This window comes from Theobroma umbraticum, unplaced genomic scaffold, assembly GCF_002168275.2.
Source record: "Theobroma umbraticum cultivar Fairchild unplaced genomic scaffold, ASM216827v3 scaffold_51.0, whole genome shotgun sequence".
In the NCBI taxonomy this organism is placed as follows: domain Eukaryota; kingdom Viridiplantae; phylum Streptophyta; class Magnoliopsida; order Malvales; family Malvaceae; genus Theobroma; species Theobroma umbraticum.
This window is the reverse complement of record NW_018397260.1, coordinates 2,721,563-2,744,476: the sequence shown is the minus strand read 5'-3', so window position 1 is coordinate 2,744,476 and position 22,914 is coordinate 2,721,563. Positions and strand designations below refer to the sequence as shown.

Genomic DNA, 22,914 nt, shown 5'->3' with positions numbered 1-22,914 from the left:
TGATGAAATTTCAAGAAAACCAAAAGTGACTTTTTGATAATTCTAGGTGAGAAAATTTTCTAAAATTTTACCATGAGCATTTGGGAGATTTTGAAAAATTCTCAATATCAAGAATTTTTTATTTATTTCAAAAACTAATAAATTAGAAATAGGAAAGGGAAATAGAATTAAAACATTAGACTAGATTTTAGTTAATAAGGCTTAAAGGACATATAATTGATAGAGTATCAATTAAATGGGCGTTATGGAGGTGCTAATACTTTCTCCACACGTAAAGAATTACCAAACCCAATTTGCTTCATAAACTAGAACCTATTATTAGTGAGCCTTAAATCAAGCCTAGAACTTCATAAAAAAATAGATTTACTTAGGTGGTCAATCACACTTAAACCAAAAAGATTGATGGCGACTCCAAGTCATACTGTTGAGTTCCAAGACTCACCATATTATGATAAAGGTCATGTTAAAAAATATAGTGTTACATACCATGTTTTAAAATTTAATTGTTATACGTTATATTGAAAATTATTGTTACATGCCATGTTGAAAATGTAATTGTTATACATCATGTTGAAAATTTAGTTATTATATGTCATGTCGAAAAATGTAGTTGTTATACGTCATGTTGAAAAATGTAGCTGTTACATACCATGTTGAAGGTTTATTGTTACACACCATATTGAAAAATATAGTTGTTACACGTCATATTGAAAATTTAGTTGTTACATAACATGTTGAAAAATTTAATTATCACATGCCATAGTGAAAGCGTTGTTACACGTTATGTCATAATTTGAACTATTTTGACTTGATAGAAAAGGCTTTCTGATAAAACTACAATTTTTTATCTTACACGATAAGATGTTTTATCTTCTTTTAATTTTCACTAACAAGTGTGCACCCAAACTATAAATAATAAATCTATTTGATGTTTTGATAACCAATGTCCTAACATGTGCTTAATAACTCAAAATAACTAACCTTGTGTGGGACAAATGTGAAGTCCTCTACTAAACGATTTGCATACTTGAGGTTTTTCTGTCCCCCAATTTAAGCACCACCATAATGAAACCTTATGATACGTAATTGATCAACCATCATGTTCAAAATATAAAAAATATCACAATTAGATAATTTTTTTGAATATGGCATCTAATAACATTATTTTTCAACATTTGTAATAACCTGCTACATACTATTACCAGTTATCGCAGAGAAACTACATCCCATTTACAAACTTTATTACATGCCATGTAGAAAAATTATCAATGGTAACTCTACTGATGACAACTATTAAAGATAGAAAATGAAAATGAATATGCAAGGCATACCCAACTATTTTTGGTTTAGCAAACGACAACAGGAACCCACAAATAGGTGATGCCTAATAAGTTGATGGCAACAGATGCTTCGCTGGATGGTGAGACAATGGAGAGGAAAAACATGAGAGGAGAGGAGGTAAAGGGTGGTTAATTTGGGTCGATGGTAGGGGTAGAGTTAGCCAACTTTTATTAGAGGGTCAGAGATAGACGAATAAGGGTTAAAAGTTTTAAAAATTAATATATTAAACTTAATCAACAATCAAAAGATTGTTAATAAAAAATAATTTTATATAAAATGTAAATCAAGAAAAAAAAGACTTACAATAGCTTTTTAGGAAAGTTGTGTTTGACTATATTTTTTGAATTCAAATTTATCAATTAAAAATTATGTACTGAAAAAATCTATTTCTTTAGGATTCAGTGTTAGACATTTTGATTCACATTACTTTTGTCCATGAATTAAAGTATTAAGACTTAATGGCTCAAGTTAGGAGAATCATTTAAACGATTTGCATATTTTCTTTTAAATAATTTATTAAATGTTTTCAACTTACTCATACTTTACTCAAACTTTTAAAAAAAATTAATACATTCAACATCCAATATTCTTTTTTTATTTCTATTTAAACTTGTAATACTAAATATTAAACTATAATGTATAAAATATAAATAGTTAAATATGATACACAAGATTAATAATTTTCTCTTATATAATTAAGATTATTTAAAGACTATATATTCAAGATAATATCCTTTCAACTAAATATAAAACGCAAAACATATAAAAAGATATACTTAAGATAATTTCTTTTTACATATCCAAGATTACTTAAAAAATGATACATTGATAAAATTTTAAGCAACAATGCAACATTACAACTTATATTCGAAAATTATATAATAATTTATTAATTTTAAAAGATTAAAATTATGAAAAATAAATTCAAATAATAGAAAAAAGACGAACATGATAAGTAGAAGATAAAACTCACATATGACATAACAAAAAAAAAAAAGTTGAAGGTTCATAGCAATTTGAAAAAAACTAAATCTATAGAAATTTATAACATATGAGCAAATAGTATAAAAGAATATAAATAAAAATAATTATATAAATTAAAAAATAAAAAAGAATTTAAAATTTAATGAGGCATGTTGGATTTTTTAATTCTTTATTGGTATTAATTATTAAATAAAAAAATTATTGATGGGGCCATTAAGAGAATATATTAAAAGTTTTAAAAATTTTACATACTATGAACGAAATTTTAAAAAGACCCCCTAAACCTATATGAGGCTTCGCTCTTGATCGATGGTGTGAAAATTAAAATGCTAGGAAAATAAAATAGTGAGAAATTTTAATTGATGAGACTAATCAAATAGAGGAAAACGGAGTTGGTTTTGCTTGAATCAAATGATATCGTTTGTTAAAAATCTAATTCACTTGTTACGTCAGAGGCAAAAATTTAAGTCAACGTTCATGTCATATATGTGTCTTATACACGTCAGACATCTCTTACTTGATTTTTTGATTGTAAAAAATTAAAAACATTTGACTCTTAATTGTTACAATTGAAACGTTTAACTTAAATTGATAAAAATTTAAAAATTTTAATTCCAAACATTTAATCTTGATTTTGTTTTCAGGATGACAAAATTTGAATAATTTTAATTGCCCAAGCAATTCATCAAGCAAAATAAACCCAAACTCAAAATGAAACCCTTGAGTAGACCATCCCAAACCCTAAGTCCCATAAAGAGTCAAAAATGGGAAATAGTAAGGGCATGGGGGGCAAAATTGTGATGACCAGAAAAATGAAAGGGAGATTAGGGTTTCGAGTTTGCTTTATAAATGCCAAACCCAAAGGGTAGACGCCGGCTCTCATTGTTTTTGGATGTGGTCTTAGCTCAGTGAAGGCTGCATCTTTTTCTCTGTTAATCATTCTTCTTGTTGGATTTCTATCTTCTTCTTTAAAGTTTTAATGTTTATTTTGATGGTATGATATTGGGCAATGATGAGAAATTAGAGAAAGTCATGCACCACGCTGATTGTAATTTGTGCTGATAATTTCTCCATACCCATATTTGTCTGAGCTCGTTTTCCGTATTCTCTCCTATTAGCTTCTTTTTGTTAAAAAAGGAATTTTTTTATTACTTTTCCAGTATTTGATTCATATTTTTAGACCCTTTTTGCCCCTTGAGTTTTCAATTGAAAACCTTCAAAAATAGGAAAAAAAAGGAACCGAGTGATGTGATCTTCTTTAACGAGAAGATTGAACCATGATGCGGACCGTAAAGCTTTCTGCTTCTGGGGATTACTTTTGGTTTCTGATGGTTCCTCCCTTTTAGATTTTTTTTTCTTAATTGAAATATGGGATGATTTAATTCTTGCTGTTTTGGGATAATTCTACCTGGCTTATCAGATAGCTGTTGGTTGACTAGAAATCCCACTCAAAAGAAATAAATATTGGTTTCTGTTGGTTGCTCTTGTCCTCTCTATGTACCTCCTCTTTGAGCATTTAGCTGCTTATAATCAACCGGAGGTATATTATAATCTCCCTTTCCATTTTTCGAACATTTTTTATTTTAAGTTACCCATTATTATTATGTTCTATGTTTTCGTAGAGCTGCCTTTCCTATTTTAACTTCAAGAGTAGAAGTTTTTGATTGGACTCATTCTGATGGTTCCTGTCTATGCACTGGAATCGGTGAGCGTTTTACTTATTTATTTTTCTTCCCCCATCTCTACCCGTTTTGGCATCGCATATTCATATTTTTGATGGTGATGGTTTACTATTTATTAATGGAAATATGTATTTGATTTCATTTGCAAGGATCGTTTCGCTTGCAAGTTTTGCGCAGTCAATTTTTAAGGCACTTGACTTTTTGTTGTACTTTAAACATTGGGACAGGCCAGATTCTCTTGTCATTCATCTACTAATTTTTGACTTTTATTATTACATATATGGTTCTGACCTTACAACTTGCTTTGTTGTTAGATTTAAAAGTTTTTCCATTCTAGCAGCAGTACTTGGTGGCATTATACCATATTCTGTAAAACATTGGTATCTTGGCATCTGATTTTCTATTGAATATTTTAATTAAATTGTAGTTATTATTTCAGATATATTTAACTTTTTATGGACTAAACTGTGCATTCTGGATTTTTAAAAAGTTTTTTGAAACAGTTTTTATCACTGTTGTATTCAGATGCCGCTTTCAATTGTGAAGTAATTCGGGACTGTTATGAAGCTTTTGCGTTGTACTGCTTTGAGAGATATTTGATAGCTTGTTTAGGTGTGCTAAGAAGACTGAATGTTTCTTCGCTCATTGATCTACTAACAGTTGTTATGTCTTGAATGTGTTAGAATAGATTGGTTTTCATAAAGTATCTTTTAGATCTTCAATATCTTTTTTTTTATTTCCTTTTGTGTAGGTATGTGTGATTCGCCCTTTTTTGTTTTGTCTTTTTATGTTTTCTCCTTTTTGGTTATGAATAAACTGTGCGAAGAAACCTATGAGGACCACATATCTGAAGAGTTAAACACTCATGATGAGCCTTGATGGTGTTCAGAGGGCTTGACGAGGGTGTGATTAAAGATAGGAATTTGGGACCATATAGATGTCTTTTAAGCCATTTTTCAGTTTAGTCTGGTAATATGCTCTTTTAGTCAAAATATATACCCTCCTGCCCCTGGAAACCTTTGAATTAGGTGGCCACTGCATTTAGGGGGCTGTCATCACAAGTCAGACTTGAAAATCCTAAAAGCTTCTTTTGGGTTTAATGAACAGATTGAGGGACTTTTCACTATTTGTTTGAAGCAGTTGCATGCTTATGTAGGCTGTTTGTGGTTTGGCATTTGTTTTAATTGATAGCGAGAAATATTTGAGTCTGCCTGTTCCGGCTTATCCATTGCATTTATCGCTGTAGTTCATCCGGTAAGTCATTTACATCTCTTCATCATCAAGGGAAAGCTATTGCCAGTAAAGTTAAAACTGAGAATAGGTAGTTTGATATTTTTATTATTAATAGTATGTGTTTCTAATTTTTACTTTGCTAAGAACTGTATTTGGTAGGGATCTTTTTTTTGACGAATTACTTGGTAGGGATCTGACAAAGAAATTCTTATGTCTGAATAATTATGTTCTCATATGGAGAATTCTTTTTGTGATATACACTAGCCTGATGTGTGCTTAGGGACATATGACAAGCAACAAATAGACTGCTTAGTTCCTATTCCTTGGCCTTGCTTAATGGGGTCATAAACAACTGTTGCAGTCTCTGGCGTGGAGTCTTGAGTGATAACAATTGGGATGTCCTGACTCCTGATGGGGATAAGGCTCTTCCATGTTGTATCCACCCTTTTTTTCTATTTACATGTCCCACCAATACCATTTTCAGAAGACAAAACTATTATGCATTAGTGTTTACTCTTTTTCACTAATTTGATCTTGCTTGAAAAGTGGTGTTTGTAGGTGGGGAGGAGTGTACAATTGAATTCATGAAAATTCAGATGGTAATCACTTCCAGAACACCCTCTTCTAGAAGAGGCATATGCATATGGAGTTGTAGAACATCCTTTTCCATTAAATTGCTTTCTGAAGGATTGGTATCTTGCTCCCTAGTTCTATCATGCTGTAAAGATTGGAATTGTTCAGTATGTATGTTTTTATGTTTCTGAAACGCTTTTGTTGGATTATATGCATCTTTTGAAATTTTGCAGACTTTACTGTGCTTATCTAAACATCTGTCGTTCAGATGATACTGAAGATGATCTGTGCATTACTGGCTATGATTCTGGAATCCTTTGGGGTTTACAGGGAAGGAAAGTTTAAATGGAGATATGGTTGAGATACATGCTTCCATTTTTTGAGAATCTGAGAACTTTATTGCACATATATGACTGACTTATCATGGTTGGCTATGGATTTTAAGTGCATATGTTTTTAGTAGTTTTTTAGTTTTTATCATCACATGCTGACCTTAAGCACTATAATTTTCTGGCAGCTGCCCATACTTGACTGTTGTTCTCAATTTCAGTCAGACTTGGGCCCTATATTGACTTGTAAAGTTCTATGCTGTTACTAAAGAGAAGTTGGAACCAATTAAACCATTGGCCAAGTTTCTGACATTTAAGTCAATTGTATTCCTGACTTGGTTGCAAGGTGTTGCTGTTGCATTTCTTTTCTCTATGGGAGCTTTTAATGGGTCATTGGCTCATGAATTGAAGACACATATACAAGACTACATTATCTGTATTGAGGTATATTATTGAACAATATATCTTTAAGTATGGATTGTTCGCCGCAAGATCTTAGGTAATTCTTTCTTCTTTCTTTTCTTTTCTTGGCAAGATATTGGTGTTACTGAAAATGAACCTAGTCTAGCATTTAAGGAAGCAATGATGTTTGAACGTATTGAAAGATTTGCTGTTGGTGTAAACAAGACATTATGTTACTCTACTTTTCCCCATTTGTTTCGTTTATTTTAGGATGTTATTTTAACCAGTCCTACCCGTGGAATTTTTGCATAAAAGTGGCTGGTCTTAAGACTGAATCTTCTGTTGAAATTTATGTTGCTCCAACTCTGTGTTTCCTGAAGTACCTATGTTAGGCACAGATCCAACACCTCAACACAGGCTTGGTGTTAGGGTTTTGTGGCCTTGCGATTGTACATCCTTTTGAAAGCCTTCCCACTAGTACATCTCTCTCTAGTCATTTTACATTTCAGTGGTGCTTGAATGAACAGCATATGTTGCCATGTGGACCTTTGGTAGAATCTCGTAGCCTCAAATCGTTAATGTCCAACACATGCACTCGAGACCCATATTTGAGTAATTCGTTAGTACCTTTAATGAACATTTTATCTTTTTTTCTTTTGAGTATCATAAAAAGTCTGTCACAAAATCATTCTTGTCTTTGGCTTTTTTGATTGTCTTTAAAAACATTGATCTCATTCTAAAATGGGCTAACAAAACCTCAATATCATCAACCTCAAATTGTATTTTACCAATGATCTCCTCTCAATTAAGATGTAGGTCAAACTCTCTATAGATTTTTGACTCAAAGCATTTGTCATCAAATTTGCTTTACTTGGATGATATAATATGGTACAGTCATAATCTTTCTACTCTTAAGATATACTTGCTTAAGGTTGTGATCTTTCTACTCTTAAGATATACTTAGAGACTTACGTGGTGTATGTTGATTTCATAAGTCTCATAATGCTTATAAATCTTTGAGGCAAATATTATCGAAGCCATCTTCAGATCATGTGTGGGGTGTGGGGTAATTCTGTTTATGTCTTTTAAGCTGTTTAGACGCGTACACAATCGCATTACCACGTTGCATCAACATACATCTTAGTCTTTCCCAGTAAATTGTATAACTCTCTATACCACTAGGCAAACTAATATTAGTGCTATGGTAATGCAAGTTTTGAGCTTTCCAAAGCACATCTTACAAGCATTTGTTCATATAAACTTAACACCCTTTTGTGTCAACTTAGTCATAGAAGCATTGATCTTAGAGAAATCCTTAATAAATCCCTTATAATATCCAGCCAAGCCAATGAAACTCTACATCTCAGCAACTGAAGTAGGCATTGGCCATTTCTTACGCCCTTAATTTTATTTGGGTTCACTTTCACACCATCTTTAGACACTATATGGCCCAAGAAGTTAACACAATCCAACCAAAATTCACATTTGGAGAATTAGGCATATAGTTGGTGCTCCCTCGAAATCTGTAGCATAATCTTCAAGTGCTACTCATGTTTTTCTGAACTCTTCCAATATACAAATATATTATCGATGATCACTACAACTAACTTAGCCAAGTATGGTCTAAACACCCTGTTCTTCATATCCACAAAAGCTGTAGGGGCATTTGTCAAACCAAACGACATAACTAAAAATTCATAATGACCATACCTCGTGCAAAAAACAGTCTTGGATATGTTTTCACCTCTAATCCTTAATAGGTGGTAACTCGATCATATATCAATTATAGAGAAACACTTGGCCCATTGCAATTGATCAAAAAAATCATCTATATCTGGGAAAGGATACTTATTCTTGATGGTCACTTTGTTTAATTGCTTGTAGTTGATATAAAGTTTCATCGAACCATCTTTTTTCTTCATAAACAATACTAAAGCACCCCATGGTGAGACACTATACAACCCTTGTTTAACAAATCCTCCAACTAATCTTTGAGCTCATAGAGCTCAACTGTTGCCATTTGGTAATTGGTGTCTTACACCAAGTCTATACAAAACTTTAACTCCTTTTCTAGAAGTAATTCGGGTAGCTACTCCGAAAACACATCAACATAATCTTCCACAATTAGCACATCAACCACATTACCCATGTCCACCTGAGTATCCAAGATTACTACCAAAAATCCTTAGCATCCATTTCTCATGAATTTACTAGTAGTCATGGTTGATATCATACTTCTTGAAGCCATATTATGATCTCCGTGAATATAAAAAGATGATTTTCCAAGGTAGTTAAACCTAACCTCTTGTGGTGACAATCCACAGTAACATAGTTAGGAGACAACCAATCCATTCCAAGAATCACATCAAACTCTAACATGTCAATCAATACTAAATTGGCTTGGGTGTCTTTTTTCTTAACTCCGACCACTCAAGCTTTATACTCATATCTTGCCACGAACCCCTTTCTCAAAGGTATGGTAACTACCAAATCCTTCTTTTTTTGGAGCTTTCTATACCCAATCTAGATGCAAAGTATGGAGATACAAAAGAGTGTGTAGCACCAAGTTTATATAACGCACATGTATTAATATAATAGATGGGTAGAATACTTGAGACAATTGCATTGGATGCCTATGCATCTTTTGGGGTAAATGCATAAACTCTGTCTTGTCCTTGACCAGTTGTACCTTGAGTTCTCGATCCTGATGCTTTACCTTGAGCGACGTTGCCAGTGCCTCTAAGTTTAGCTCCGTCAACCTCCCTAATCAGTTGTGTGACAATGGATGGAGTCTTTAAAACTGGTTGACCAAATTCCCTATTAGCTCTCTATGATTACTGTTCATTTGAACAATCCTTTTTCATATGATCGGGCAACCCATATGAGTAACAAGATGTCTCTCCTCGACATTGTCCTTAGTGCCTTTTACCATAAATGGAACACTATGGAATAGACTGGTAATCACACCTTGAAATTTGATGCTTGGGTGGTTTACCATCTCTTTTATCACATCTGATATTACCACCCCCAAAACCATTCCCTAACGAAAAGACTGCGTATCTCTAGGTTGGCCTATGGAAGAAAATCCCCTATTACCTTTAGAATTAGTGGTTTTTAGTTTAGGCCTTCTTGGACTTAAGTTGATTTATTCGATTTGCTACATTCTTAACCTCTAGTCTTTGAGCGCAACTCATTACTTCAGAGTAGCTAGTGAACTCATGTGATGCTACAACCCTAAACAATGAGTGTATTAATCCATTACGAACCTTTATGCTAGAAATATTAGGTTAATGAGTCATGTGACAAAAATGTCTAAGAGGGGATGAATTCGATTTACAAAAAATCTTGAAAATTGAAGAACAAGTAGTTATAATCAACTATAGAAAACATATAGTCGATCCTTGACAAGTGACTCGTTTTTAAAACTTATGAAAGTAGTTTCAAAAAGGATTTTGATGAATATGCAAACCTTAAGCAAGTCTATTTAATCAACCATAGGCAAATTATCATTTTTGAAATGCTTAAAACATTTTTCAAATGTGGATCAAACAAGTTTAACTTAAGAAGAATATTTCAAGAAATCTTTTCAACAAAAGATAGACAAGTAGTGGGAGTTGAAAAAGATTTAAGAAACAAGTAAATCAATATGTGAAAAACAAAGATGAAAAATATAAGCAATTTATGAAATAAATTTTCTCGAGATGAGATGCAGTAAAACAAAGCAACAATAAGAATGAAGACACTAGGTAAAATTCAAACCTTTTTCAAAACAAATTTCCTACTTGTGTCAAAAACAAATGAAATGATTTTTCTAAAATAAGTTTTAAAAAATAAATCACAATGCACAAAGGTAAATCAAGACACAAGGATTTTATAGTGATTCAGTTTTCTCAAATGCCTATATCCACTCATTTGGTTTGCCAAAGAATTTTCAATCCATTAAAAGGATTCTTGCTTTTTAACATGATTAAGCGATAACCCTTATATTAGTTTTTTCATAAGATCACACGATAACCCTTACACTTACTTTTAACAAGATCAAGCGAGAATCTTTACAATGGTTTTTACCGAGAGCAAGCACAACCCATACAATACCTTTTATTAGGGGAAAGCATAACCTATATACTAGCCTTTGAAAGGGAAGTTAGAACCTTTACAAAGAATAGCAAGAGTGCTTATAAAGGTAGGTTTTGCTAGTTTAGTATAATTAAGGAAGAGTGCCTAACAATGGATATAAAGATTGGAGTGTAAACATAAAGAAGGTTTTAGCTCACACTCGAGCATTTGGCTTATTAGTTGGTGCATTATCCTCCTACCTAAAGAGTAGAGTTCGAATTCCCCTTCTCTTAATTATAAAAAAAAAGGTTTTAGCTCAAGTAGGCTTGCTTATCTCTCTTTTCTTTTCAAGACCATAATCTTCAAGAGTTCGACCTTTTTCTTCTACTCCATTTTGAAATGCTTCCAAATGGTCTTTTTTAAAGTTGGAGAAGTCTTGGAGCTGTTAGAGATGATTGAGGCAAGAAACTAGCCATTTTCATTTTGAATTTTGTATCTAATGATCATTTGTAGTCGAGTATGAAAGTTCTCTAGTTGATCCACTTTCAGAAAGCCAGTATTTTTGAAGTCTAGCTTTGTATAGTCGACTATAAATGCTTAACAGTCGATTATGGCTTTTCAAATCCTTGAATTTTGCATGTATTCTATCTCAAGGTTGACTATAGCTTCGTCAGGGTCGATTATGGCTTCATATCTTCATGATTTTTCATTCAATGTGCCACAGGGTCAATTATGGAATCTTATGGGGTTGACTATTCCTTGATGTCTTCATGATTCTTTAATCATTTTACCATAGGATCAACTATGCTTGTTCTAGGGTTGATTTTTGCCTTTGGATCTTTATTTCCGTCATAAATTCAGCATGTAATTTTGGCCATATTTTCATTATGATCAAATGTTGAGTTAAAAATAAGTTTCTTGGCTTGAAAAAAGCTTGATGTTGTGAATATCAATGAGCTTCTCATTCGTGCACCTATCTTGCAACTTATACATCTCAAGAGTAAATATTAGAAAGATTGAAAGCACTAATACAACTAAATCATACAAGCTTGTAATATTTATGAAGTGGGTGTGTAAAAGTTTAATAACTTTAAGAATTCACCCAACCAAAGCAATCAAGTTTGTAATCATATAAGAACAAATGTATGAGCGTTAATCATTTCAAGAACTTGTCAAATATCACTCTATGAAGCAAATGCAAATTTGAATCATTTTGTCATAATCAAAACTATACTCATTTTTAAGGTAACACTCTTGGTCTGCATCTCCTTAATAACTGTCAAATATGGCATATATCTTGCCAACTTAAAAAAAGTGTAAATTGTACTTAGCCACAATCATGCCTGGTGTCTATATTAAAGTTTCAAACTCACATGCCTTGACCTCTCACATGCTAGATGGTAGAAAATGCTCTAAAAAAGCTACATTGTACTCATCCCATGTCATTGGAATAACATCTACCTCCATATCTCTATGTAGTAGATGATACCATTGTTGGGCTACCTTGCCGAGTTTGAAGGTCGCGAAATCTACTAACTTGGTGCAAAAACAACTTAAAGCATTACATATAATGTCTATATCCTCCAAAATCTCCTGAGCATCTTGTGATGCATCCAATCAAGAGAATGAAAGAGGCTTCAACTTTATGAACTCCAATAGTTGAACCTCAAATTGTTCGAGACTATTGGTGGCCACCTTGACGCTGCGAACTAGGGGATGCCTGTACGGTAGGTTATCCTTCACTTTGACGTCTTTACCTTAGCAATCTTGGGGCAATGACTCTCATTGACTTAACTTATGTCATACATACCAGCCACTAACTGCTCAAGGGTTACACCCCAAATTAGGAGTCCCATTTAAATCTTTAGAGCCTGATCCTCCATGTGATCATTATTTGGTGTCTCAACCTTTATTAAACTTGTGACTCTATTGCATTTTCCATGACCCTTAACAATGGGCGTTTGTAGTCTAGTTATAACACATGTCGGAGTTTCCTGCTTTATTGCATCTTTAGAAACTTCTTGAGTCCTAGGTCATATGATCACACCTAGACAAAAGCAATTACACACAAGGGTCTCAATATTTAAACATGTATAACAATGTGACATTAATAAATTGGAACTGAACTTGGAAGACAAACAAGGAACCATATGCTAGTATTTCATTTTTGATTTGTGCCTAAATACTTAAAGCAAAGACAAGAACCTCACATACAACCCCGACTCTTTATGACACGATTAAGGAAATCTTAGGACTTTTGTAACTTAGAGTTCTAATACTAACTTTTTCACATCTTGTTTACTGGAGGGATTGTGATTGGCGCATGAACCTACGTGGGTAAAACTCATTAGCCCTAAGCAAGCCTAAACCATTAATGCACAGGTTAGTAATCCATCGCATTCACGTACATTTCCACTCACAACTAAGCATATGCAAATAATTCATCAATACCACTACATTATAGAGCTTTTCCATGTAAAGTGTGGTTCTCATCACATTTCATATAAATATTCACAATATTATAACAACTACGGTTTTACATGCATCCCATGCCTATATTGCTATTGTTCATTCACCATAGTCTCATCATTCAACTACACTCATATACGGGCTTAACATAACATTTGAAAATATAACAAGGTATATCAACATTTATTTACACAACTAAGTTCATTATCAACATAACAATTCAAAGACTGGACTCGACACACTGCGGAGTGTAAAGACATTAAAAGGTTGGAAAGAAGGCACTACCACACCTACCATGGATGAACTGGGCTATTATTCCACAAGTCATCTAGCCAAGTAAGCTATTGATCTATGAAATAAAATAGGACAAAATAACGGATGAATCACAAAGACTCCATGAGTGGATATGGGGAAGAGGACAAGTCAAGGGGAAGAATTTTTGTAATAAATCATTCTTTGCAAAAAAAAAAAATAGTATTCATAAACATTTGTATAATCCTTTCAAACGTTCAATCATCACATTTCAACATTTTCTATAAATGCATTTGAAATTCAATATGGATAAAGGAGTTAATAAGCATTTATATTTCCACTTACAAAACATTTGCAAGGAGAAAACAAAAGAGTTCGTGTCAAGGATATTGGTACCTTTATCAGTGGTAGTCGGATCATTCCTTTTACAGCCCATAACTTAGGTATTACCTCCCACTCAAGGACTTAAGAAGTACTATGTGAATTTTCCACGCTATAGCTCAACATCAACCTTTTGACGCATGAACAATCAATTGATAACTTAATTCATCATCATTACTAAATGAACATTTTAAACAACAAAATAATGGCATAGATATCACCATAACAAAATTGGCATGTTTGCCTCAATGTCACGATTCTAAAGTATGTGGTATAACACCTCACTTTAGGCCCTTTTATCATGCGTTGTATGAAGCCCCACATCTGGCTTGGGTATTTGTGTAATATAATACCCCACATTTTGCCTTTACCATGTGTGGTATAACGTCCCACATTTGGCCCTTGTACATGTTTGGTATGACGTCTCACATCTGACCCTTAAACACATAAGGCAAATTCATACATACTTAAACTATTATCATCACATAGCATTCAAAAATTATAATTTATAATAATCACATTTTATCCTTTCCATCCATAGCGTAATATCTTTAGTGGGTATTATTACATCCACTTATAATCATCAAGTGGTGGAGACTTACTCATCAATTCTCATAATTTATATTTGTGGGCATTTTATCATCCACATTCACCTCCTTAGAGGCATCTTATTCCACCTATACTAGCACGTAGGCTAGGGTGATTTTCTAATATTTCATATTCACACATAATCGGGTGAGTATTTCGTCATCTACCAAGGCATTTTCTAACCATGCATCAATTATGCAACATACATCCAATCAAAGAGTATTTGAATGAAACCATTTGAATGGGCTTGTTTCCCCTTATTGAAAATTAGTATATAGTAAAGACATTTACTACATAGTAGACTGAAAACTTTCTTGAAAACATGATTTCTCATAGAATGTGATTTATCGAAACCAACATAGCATTCAAATCATGCAAGGCATCCAAATTGATAAATCATGCTCAACTTTACCGTATAGAGTACTTTAAGAGGCATACCCACTCATCTCGAAAAGTCAATCTTTATCAACAAGCAAAACTCTACTCCAACGAATTCCTTAGAGTTTCAATTGTTCCTAAACATCTAGCAATCATTGCAATCAATACTTAGTTGAGGAATCGCATAACAATTATTCTAGGCTATTTTGAAACTTTTCGAGTTCACCTAAAACTAATTCTCTAGACTAAAATTTCTGCTTTTCCAAAACCCATGTATTTAATTCCATAAACTCAACATCTTTAGCTTAGGTGAGCACTAGACAAGGAGGAAACCCATCTTAATCTTTTAGATTGAAGGAATTAATAAATCTGGAACAACAAATTAGTATTTTTCATAATTAGAAATCCAAAATTTAAATTATTTTTTACAAAAATGAAAGAGAGAGTTGAGAGGTTTTTTACAGGTAGGCATGGAGAAAGTGGAGCAGCTATGGGTAATAGGCAATCAAGGTTTTAAGGCACAAGGATGCGTGGTTAGTGTGAATTGGTATGGTGGAAGAGAACTTTTCATACGATTTTTGTAGGCAATTTGGTGAAAGTTATGTCTTGGGCTAGTATCAAATCAGTGTTTGATTAGTTTAGTGTGGTAGTGGATATTTTCGTTCCTTGTGGTATTTGAAATAGTAATCTAACTTATGCCTTTGGAATATACCGTTTTGAGAATGAACGAAATTTAGCAATCTGCTTAGGGAATGGAATGGTGATATTCGGTTGAAGAATTGTTGTGAAAAAAGCCTATGAGATTGACCAGTATAAGGGATATGTGCCTTCATTTAGAGATGTTTTGGACGGTTCTCAAAAGAAAAGGGTGATCTGCCTATAGTGCAGCCTCCTAAAAAGGTAAATAAGGTTGTTGAACAAAAAAGAGTTCAAGTTTTCATCCTTAGAATGAATGATGAATGGTTGTAGAGGAGAGCTATTAGATATGTAAAAATAGGAAGTAACATTCAAGGGGTGCAATAACAATTAGGCAAGAAAGGAGTAACCGTTCAAGTAAGGGAAGTTGGAAGCCTTCGTGTGGTAGTCACTTTTCAAAGAAAAGATGAAATGGAGGTAATTATTGAATAGTATTTTGATTGTTGTAAAGAATGGTTTGAGAACTTGGTTCCTTATGATAGGATTCATGATAAAATGGAATTTTTTTGTTTAGGGGAAAGTTCAAAAGATTACACTGCATCTATGGCATTTGAATTTATTTCAAGCTATTGGTAATTGTTGGGGTGAATTTGTGAAGGTGGATTAAGACACTTTGAACCAAAATAATTTTAGTCATGGTTTGAACCAAAATAATTTATTTCAAGTCCATGCTCAATCCCCGCATCAATACAAATTGAAGTTGGCCGTGAAAAGATTGGGTTACGATTATCTATATGGGAGGTTGTCTATGTGAACCCAATGGGTTTTGGAGGGCCAACCGAGTGTAAGAATTCTGATCAGGTGAAAATAAAAGCTCAAGTGGTGGCTGGTTCAACTTGTACAGTGCACATGGACAATATAAAATTCAAATATGATGGTGTTAGGGATAATTTGAAGGATTCAAATATTATTCAAAATTTAAAAGAAGCATAGGTTGCGGCTAAGCAAGATTGTGTTTTGGTTACTAAAAAATAGCTAAGGATTTAAATGCTAATAATGGAGTCAAGGAGGATTTGGATTCATGTGTCAGGTTGGCAGATAAAGACCATTGCATGGATGTAAAGGATGGCTAGATCATTGCAAATATTAATTCCCAAAGTAATATAAGGAAAAAAAAAATCTTGCAGCTAATGTAGCGGCCGAACCAATTCAAGGAGCAATTATGGAGGATTCTTCCATTAAAAGGTCACAATCATGCGGTATCAATTCAGACATGCCAAAAGAAATGTTCAATGGATGCAGTGGTGATGCAAATAGAGGGAATAATTTATCATTAAGTTGTCTTCATAAGGCAGATAGTTTTAATTATAACCCGATCTCAGTATATAAAGCATATTGCAGGTTAGGGAGCTCAAAGGAGGTGTTAGTGATAACTCTATTATATAGAGTTATTTAACCACATTTTGGGATATTAATGTAGCTAAGTCCTTGTGCTTAAGTAGTTTTTTAACAACTTTTATGTTTTTGGTCGATTAGTTTAAAGCATATGAATTTAGTTTAATTCATGTAATTATAGTATATTTTCATGTTAAAAGTCCTATTTTAAGTCAATGCTGATTAGGTCCTTGTGTTTCTAGATTTTCAAGTGCATAAAGTTGAATGATGATGAATTATGCATTGAAGACTAAGTACAGATTTTCACTAAACATATTGCAGTAATTAGGACATAACTGGAGCTACAGAGATCCAAGCAATGTAATTCTTGGACCATAGGAAAGTTGAGAGGCAGATCTACAACTTTCCTGTTTACCATTTCACCTAGATCAACCTCAAGCTAGGAGAAAATTCCGTTACAAGATGAAGCACTGCTTCAGTCTGCACCAAGGCAGCATAAGGACGAGCAATGCCGCGGCCTTGTAGAGGTCAAGGTCGCATTGTCCAAGGGTGCATCCAAACACCCATGCAAAAACCAGAGAATCTAACACCGCACCACCCAAGAAGGAGAGTCATAACGCTAGATGGAAAATAGGCAACAAATTTTTATAAGTGAGGAGCGCCGCAACACCCTTAGAGCAAGGTTGTGATGCTCTGACGTGGATTATGAGAATTCAACCAATCAAGAATTGAGTTTTAGGGTTTTTGGAAGCTATAAGTAAATCTTTTTGGCAGTTGAGAAAAAGGGTTTAGAGTGGCAATGAACAACCGGTTTTGAAAGAAAAGAGAAAAGTTTTCAACAAGGAAAACGAGAAGAAATAGAAGATCAAGAATCGCAAGAGGATTTGATATTTCTTTACTTTTCATTTCTTTCTTGTTATTTTGCTGTAAAAATGGTCTTTTCTTTTGATTTAATCATGTCTGCTATAAACATAATGATGAACTAATTTTGTTTTCCAAGATTATGGGATATTTTACTATGTAGTTTGAATATTTGATTTTCCTTGCTTGGTATTAATGGAAATTGCATGGTTTATTCAGTTATGCACTTAATACTTTTCACTACTTGATCACCAGTTGAAATGTCTTGGGTCTTAGGTCTTTAAATGAAACTTAACAAGGGGAGTTTATAATAGACCATAGTTTTGAATAGCTTTTGTTCAACTCACTTCGAAGTTAGGTGATAGTTTCATGTTTAGGATAGACATATACCTAAATACTTTAGCTAGTCAATGAACTTTTTCTAATTAAATTTGCATAGATATATGGGGTTAATTTTGAAAAGGTACATGTGTATGATTTCAACAAAGATGTGTATATAATTTGGATTCTAGGTTAGCCATATATTTCATTAATCTAAGTTAAGGAAAATGATATAATTCATACGAAGTTTTGAAAGGCATCATAATCCTAAGTTTTGAGTAAATGTTTTGTGTAGTGACATTTTATTCGTTGGTAATTTAATTAGTTAATTAATCATTTTTAGGGTTTAGGGTTTAGTGACATTTTATATCATTTTAGTATGAAAATGATATAATTTAGACTGAATAATTGAACTCAAGTGCTTGGATAAGATATATTGTGTTATAAATTTGATACTTAGTAAATATAAGTATAAATCTCTGTGGGAAATGATACTCAATTTACTTTATATTACTTGTACAGCCACGTGCACTTGCATGTATTAATCCGACCAACAATTAGACATCACAGCATTGGCTATGGATAAATTATATTTATTTACTGAGAAGGAACTGCATATAGTTTCCCAAAATTCAGCGGATATAGGAAACTATGATATGAGTCTTATTATATCCAAAATTATGGAGGTTGAAAATGAATATTGGGGGAAGAGGTTGGAGAATGATGATAGTGAAGGAAAAGAGGATGATTGCCATGACATTGAATGTGGTATGGAGGGTGTGGTGGGTAATGGAAATGACAATGTGATAAAAAGAGGTAGGGGAAGGCCCAAAGGAAGGAAATATTATGAGAATAAATAAAAAATATAGGACAGTTCTAAGGTATTACGAAGTAGCTTGAGATAAGGGAAAAGTTCTACAAGGAGTTCAAGCATTAATGTACCGTCAAGGTAAAAAAGTGACTGTTTACATGAGACAGAAATGACTTGGTTAGTGAAAGAAAAAATATTGGGAATTCATTTTGTTAATTCAAAGGATGATGTGTTGCAAACCGTAGTTGCATTGAAAAAAGAGGAGCAAGGTATGATTATTTGATAAAGTTTTTTCGTTTTGATGTTCTGAGCTTAATGTGTTTATGTATTTATGAATGCATTAACATGGAATGTTAGAGGGATGTGTACGGGAGAAAAGATGAGAAATGATGATGAAAAAATGGGTAAGTGTGACATCTTTAGATCGACTTCTAATCTTGCAAATTTCATTCAAGATGCTTGCTTAATGGATCAACAATTTTTGAAGGGTCAATATATTTGGAGTAGTAGAAGGGAAGAAGTTAGTTTCTGCAGGCTTGATCATTTTCGGATAACTGCATGTGGTTACATCCATATAATGATATGGTACAAAAGTGTTTGGCTAGGGCCTTATCTAATCATAATCTAGTGTTTTTGGATAGCAAGAGCTGTGATTAGGCCCTGAATCTTTTTGTTCTTTTAATTACTAATACGATGGTAGTTACTTTCATGAGTTGGTCAAACAAAATTGAGAGAAATTAAAGATAGGTAATCTTAGAAGTCTAAGTGTGTGGTGGGGGTTAAAATATTTAAGATGTATGTTGTGGAGTGGAGTCTTAAAAGGTATAGAGTGGTTAAACGGAAAATTGAGACATTGGAAACAGAAATCAAAGAAATGGAGGAGGATTGACAAAAAAAAACTAGTGATGTGGTAATTAGAGAACGAGTTATGAAAAAACGGGTTGAATTATGGGAACATTACAGAGTTGAGGAACAAAAATGGAAACAGTAGTCTAGGACTAAATGGGTTTCTGAGGGTGGTAGGAATATAAAGTATTTTCATGCGATAGCTTAAGAGAGGAAACCATCCAATTGTTTGGAAAATATTTTGGTGAAGAATGTGGTAATAGATTAAACATCTTTAATCAAGAAGCAAGCGGTCAAACAATTTTCGAAAATTATGCTCTGTTAAGATGTTCAGAAAAAATGAACAAAAAGAAAATACATTGAAACTTAATCAAGCCAAAAGAAAACTATGAAGACAAAGACACAATGTTGTGTTTTTCATTAAGCATATATATCCAGTAGTTACAGAACAGAGAGAGCAAAATAAAAAACAAAAGATTAGTACATAACTAATCAATAAAATCACCAATAACTGTTTCTGCTGTAGCATGATATTAGTGGTCAACATGGTAAATTCACGTTGCTAAATTGACATAATGCTAAAGACAAAAAAACTGAAAATAACTAATGCATAAACTGCTATTTTAAACTGGTCACATGCTGCTACTCGTGATCTCATCTCCACCTATTCAAAGCATCATTAAACCATCCTCCATTGCAGCTGAGATACATTCCAGTTTTAACACACCTCCTTGGAATTTATCTCGCATATTCCAAGCTTGCTCCTGAAAAAATAAAACTTATCTTGGTTCAAGCTTTTTGTGAAGATATCAACAGCTTGATCATTGGTGCTGCAGTGCTTGATTACAACTTCATCATTCTTCACAGCTTCTCTGATTGAGTGAAACTTCACTCGAATATGTTTGGTTCTTGCGTGCTGCACTGGGTTTTTTGCTATCGAAATTGCAGACATATTATCTACCCATAAGACAATGCCAATAAATTACCTAAAACCTAGATCATCAAGCCATTTCCTGAGCCATAACACATGATTAGTTGCTGAAGATGCTGCTATATATTCTGCCTCAGTCGAAAAATGAGCTACCACCTCCTGTTTCCTTGAGTTCCAGGAGAAGATTGCACCTCCAAATGAGAAGCAATAGCCAGTGGTACTCTTTGAATCGTCCACACTGCCGGCCCAGTCACTGTCACAATGACCTTGTAGATGATTACTGCCCTGTTTCACAAACTTAAGCCCAAATGTTGTTGTGCCTCTGATGTACCTCAAGATTCTTTTTGCAGCTTTCATTTGCATCATTGATGGTTGCTGCATAAATCTAGATAAGAGACTAGTGGCAAACATAATATCAAGCCAGGTAGCTGACAAGTATAGAAGGCATCCTATTATGCTTCTATAGAGTCGAGCATCAGTTTTAATCTCACCATCATCTTTGCTGAGTTTCAAACCCATAGTTAGTGGCGTTGGAGCTGGTTTAGAAGTTCATACTGAATTTTTTGAGCAAATCCTCAGCATATTTACTTTGATGGAGAAAAATTTGATCTTCCAATTGCTTAAACTCCAATCCTAGGAAGTAAGACATTTTTCCTAAGTCGGTCATATCAAATTCGGACTTTATTTGAGCTTTGAATTCCTTCAGAAACTCATCATCAGGGCCTGTTATTAACAAATCATCAACATACACTGATACAATCAGTTTCACAGCGTTACCAGGTTTCTTAACATAGAGTGTAGCTTCATTGTTGCTGCGAATAAATCTTTTTTCTCGCATGTAACTGTCAATCCTGTCACACCATGCTCTTGGGGCTTGCTTGAGTCCATAGAGAGCCTTGACAAGTTTGCACACCTTGTCTTCTTTTCCCTGTAACACATAACCTTTAGGCTGTTTGTTAGGATAGTCTTGAATTTTACTGTGACTAGGATTGTTTAATTTTAATTAAACTAGTATACCTTATTAAATAGTCTTTAAATCTAGTTAGACTAAAATAATATATCCTAATTGTATTAGGATAAGATTATTTGGTACTATAAAAGAACCCTATGGGGTTAAAGAATAGTCATCACCTAGATTTAGAGAGAGTGATTTGGGTGTACGTGGGATAAGGGTTGTGAGTTTGAGACTGTTCTTGTAATCTCTTGATTTCTCTTAATGAATCTTTCTCGGTTCTGTGCCCGTGGACGTAGGTCATCAAAAGACCGAATCACGTAAATTCTTGTGTTCTTGTGGGTGTGCTTGATTTCTTTCTTTCCTTATTCTATTGATTGGGTAAGATCTTGGGCAACTCTTTAGAGATAATTCCGTAATTTTCCCAACAAACTGGTATCAGAGCATCAAGGTTTTAAGTCAATCTGAATCTCGCTATGGCAACTTCGTCGACCAAGTATGAGATTGAAAAGTTTAATGGAAGAAACGATTTCAGCCTGTGGCGTGTTAAGATGCGCGCATTGCTAGTGCAACAAGGACTGTTGAAGGCATTGAAGGGAAAAGAACATCTTCCCTCGAATTTATCTGATGGTGAGAAAGATGACCTTATGGAAAAAGCACATAGTGCTATTCTCCTAACTTTGTCTGATGAGGTACTAAGAGAAGTCACGGATGAAGAATCTGCTGCTGCAGTGTGGCTTAAACTCGAAAGTATTTATATGACCAAATCCCTAACGAATCGGCTTTATATGAAGCAACGATTGTATACTCTCAAGATGAGTGAAGGTATGTCCGTTAATACCCACATTGATGAATTTAATAGGGTTGTTCTTGATTTAAAGAATATCGGTGTTAAAATTGATGATGAAGACCTGGCCCTAATTCTTCTATGTTCTTTGCCTCCATCGTATGAAAACTTTGTGGATACTATGTTATATGGCCGAGACACTCTCACTTTCGAGGATGTAAGGGCATCTTTAAATTCCAAGGAATTGAAAAAGAAAGTTGGTGGTATCAGGAATGAAAATCAAGCAGAAGGTTTAGTTGTGAATAGAGGAAAAGATACAGAGAAGGGTATAGACAGAAAAGGTAGATATAGAACAAAAGGAAAAACTTGCTGGAATTGTGGTAAGAAAGGTCACTTTCGTCAAGACTGTACTAAATTCAAGGGTGACGAAAAGATCAATACGTCTGAAAATACTGCAAACGTAGTTGAAGATGATTTTGATACTTTTGAGGAAGTTGATAATGTTCTTGCAGTTACTAATGATAACCTGAAGGATACATGGATCTTAGATTCGGCTTGTTGCTTCCACATATGTCCTAGGCGTGATTGGTTTACAACTTATCAATCTGTTGATATGGGCACTGTACAATTAGGAGATGATTTCTCTCTCTCAGTTGTTGGGATTGGCACAATTCGAATCAAGATGTTTGATGGTATAGTAAGGGCA

At 33.7% G+C, this 22,914-nt stretch overlaps 1 protein-coding gene, 1 non-coding gene and 1 pseudogene across 2 annotated transcripts; 2 read left to right on the top strand and 1 right to left on the bottom strand.

Moving 5' to 3' along the window:
- Window positions 1–1,380: 1,380 nt before the first annotated feature.
- Window positions 1,381–6,808, top strand: LOC110416427 (protein LAZ1 homolog 1-like; annotated as a pseudogene).
- LOC149527172 (small nucleolar RNA Z221/R21b) lies at window positions 3,330–3,419 on the top strand. The gene has a single exon (XR_016351285.1). It is a non-coding gene; the product is annotated as a small nucleolar RNA Z221/R21b (small nucleolar RNA).
- A 13,712-nt stretch (window positions 6,809–20,520) lies between the features above and the next one.
- On the bottom strand, window positions 20,521–20,988 carry LOC110416425 (secreted RxLR effector protein 161-like). Its single transcript, XM_021428423.2, has one exon. The coding sequence runs from the start codon at window positions 20,986–20,988 to the stop codon at window positions 20,521–20,523; it is 468 nt and encodes a 155-aa protein (XP_021284098.2).
- Between the last annotated feature and the right edge of the window lie 1,926 nt (window positions 20,989–22,914).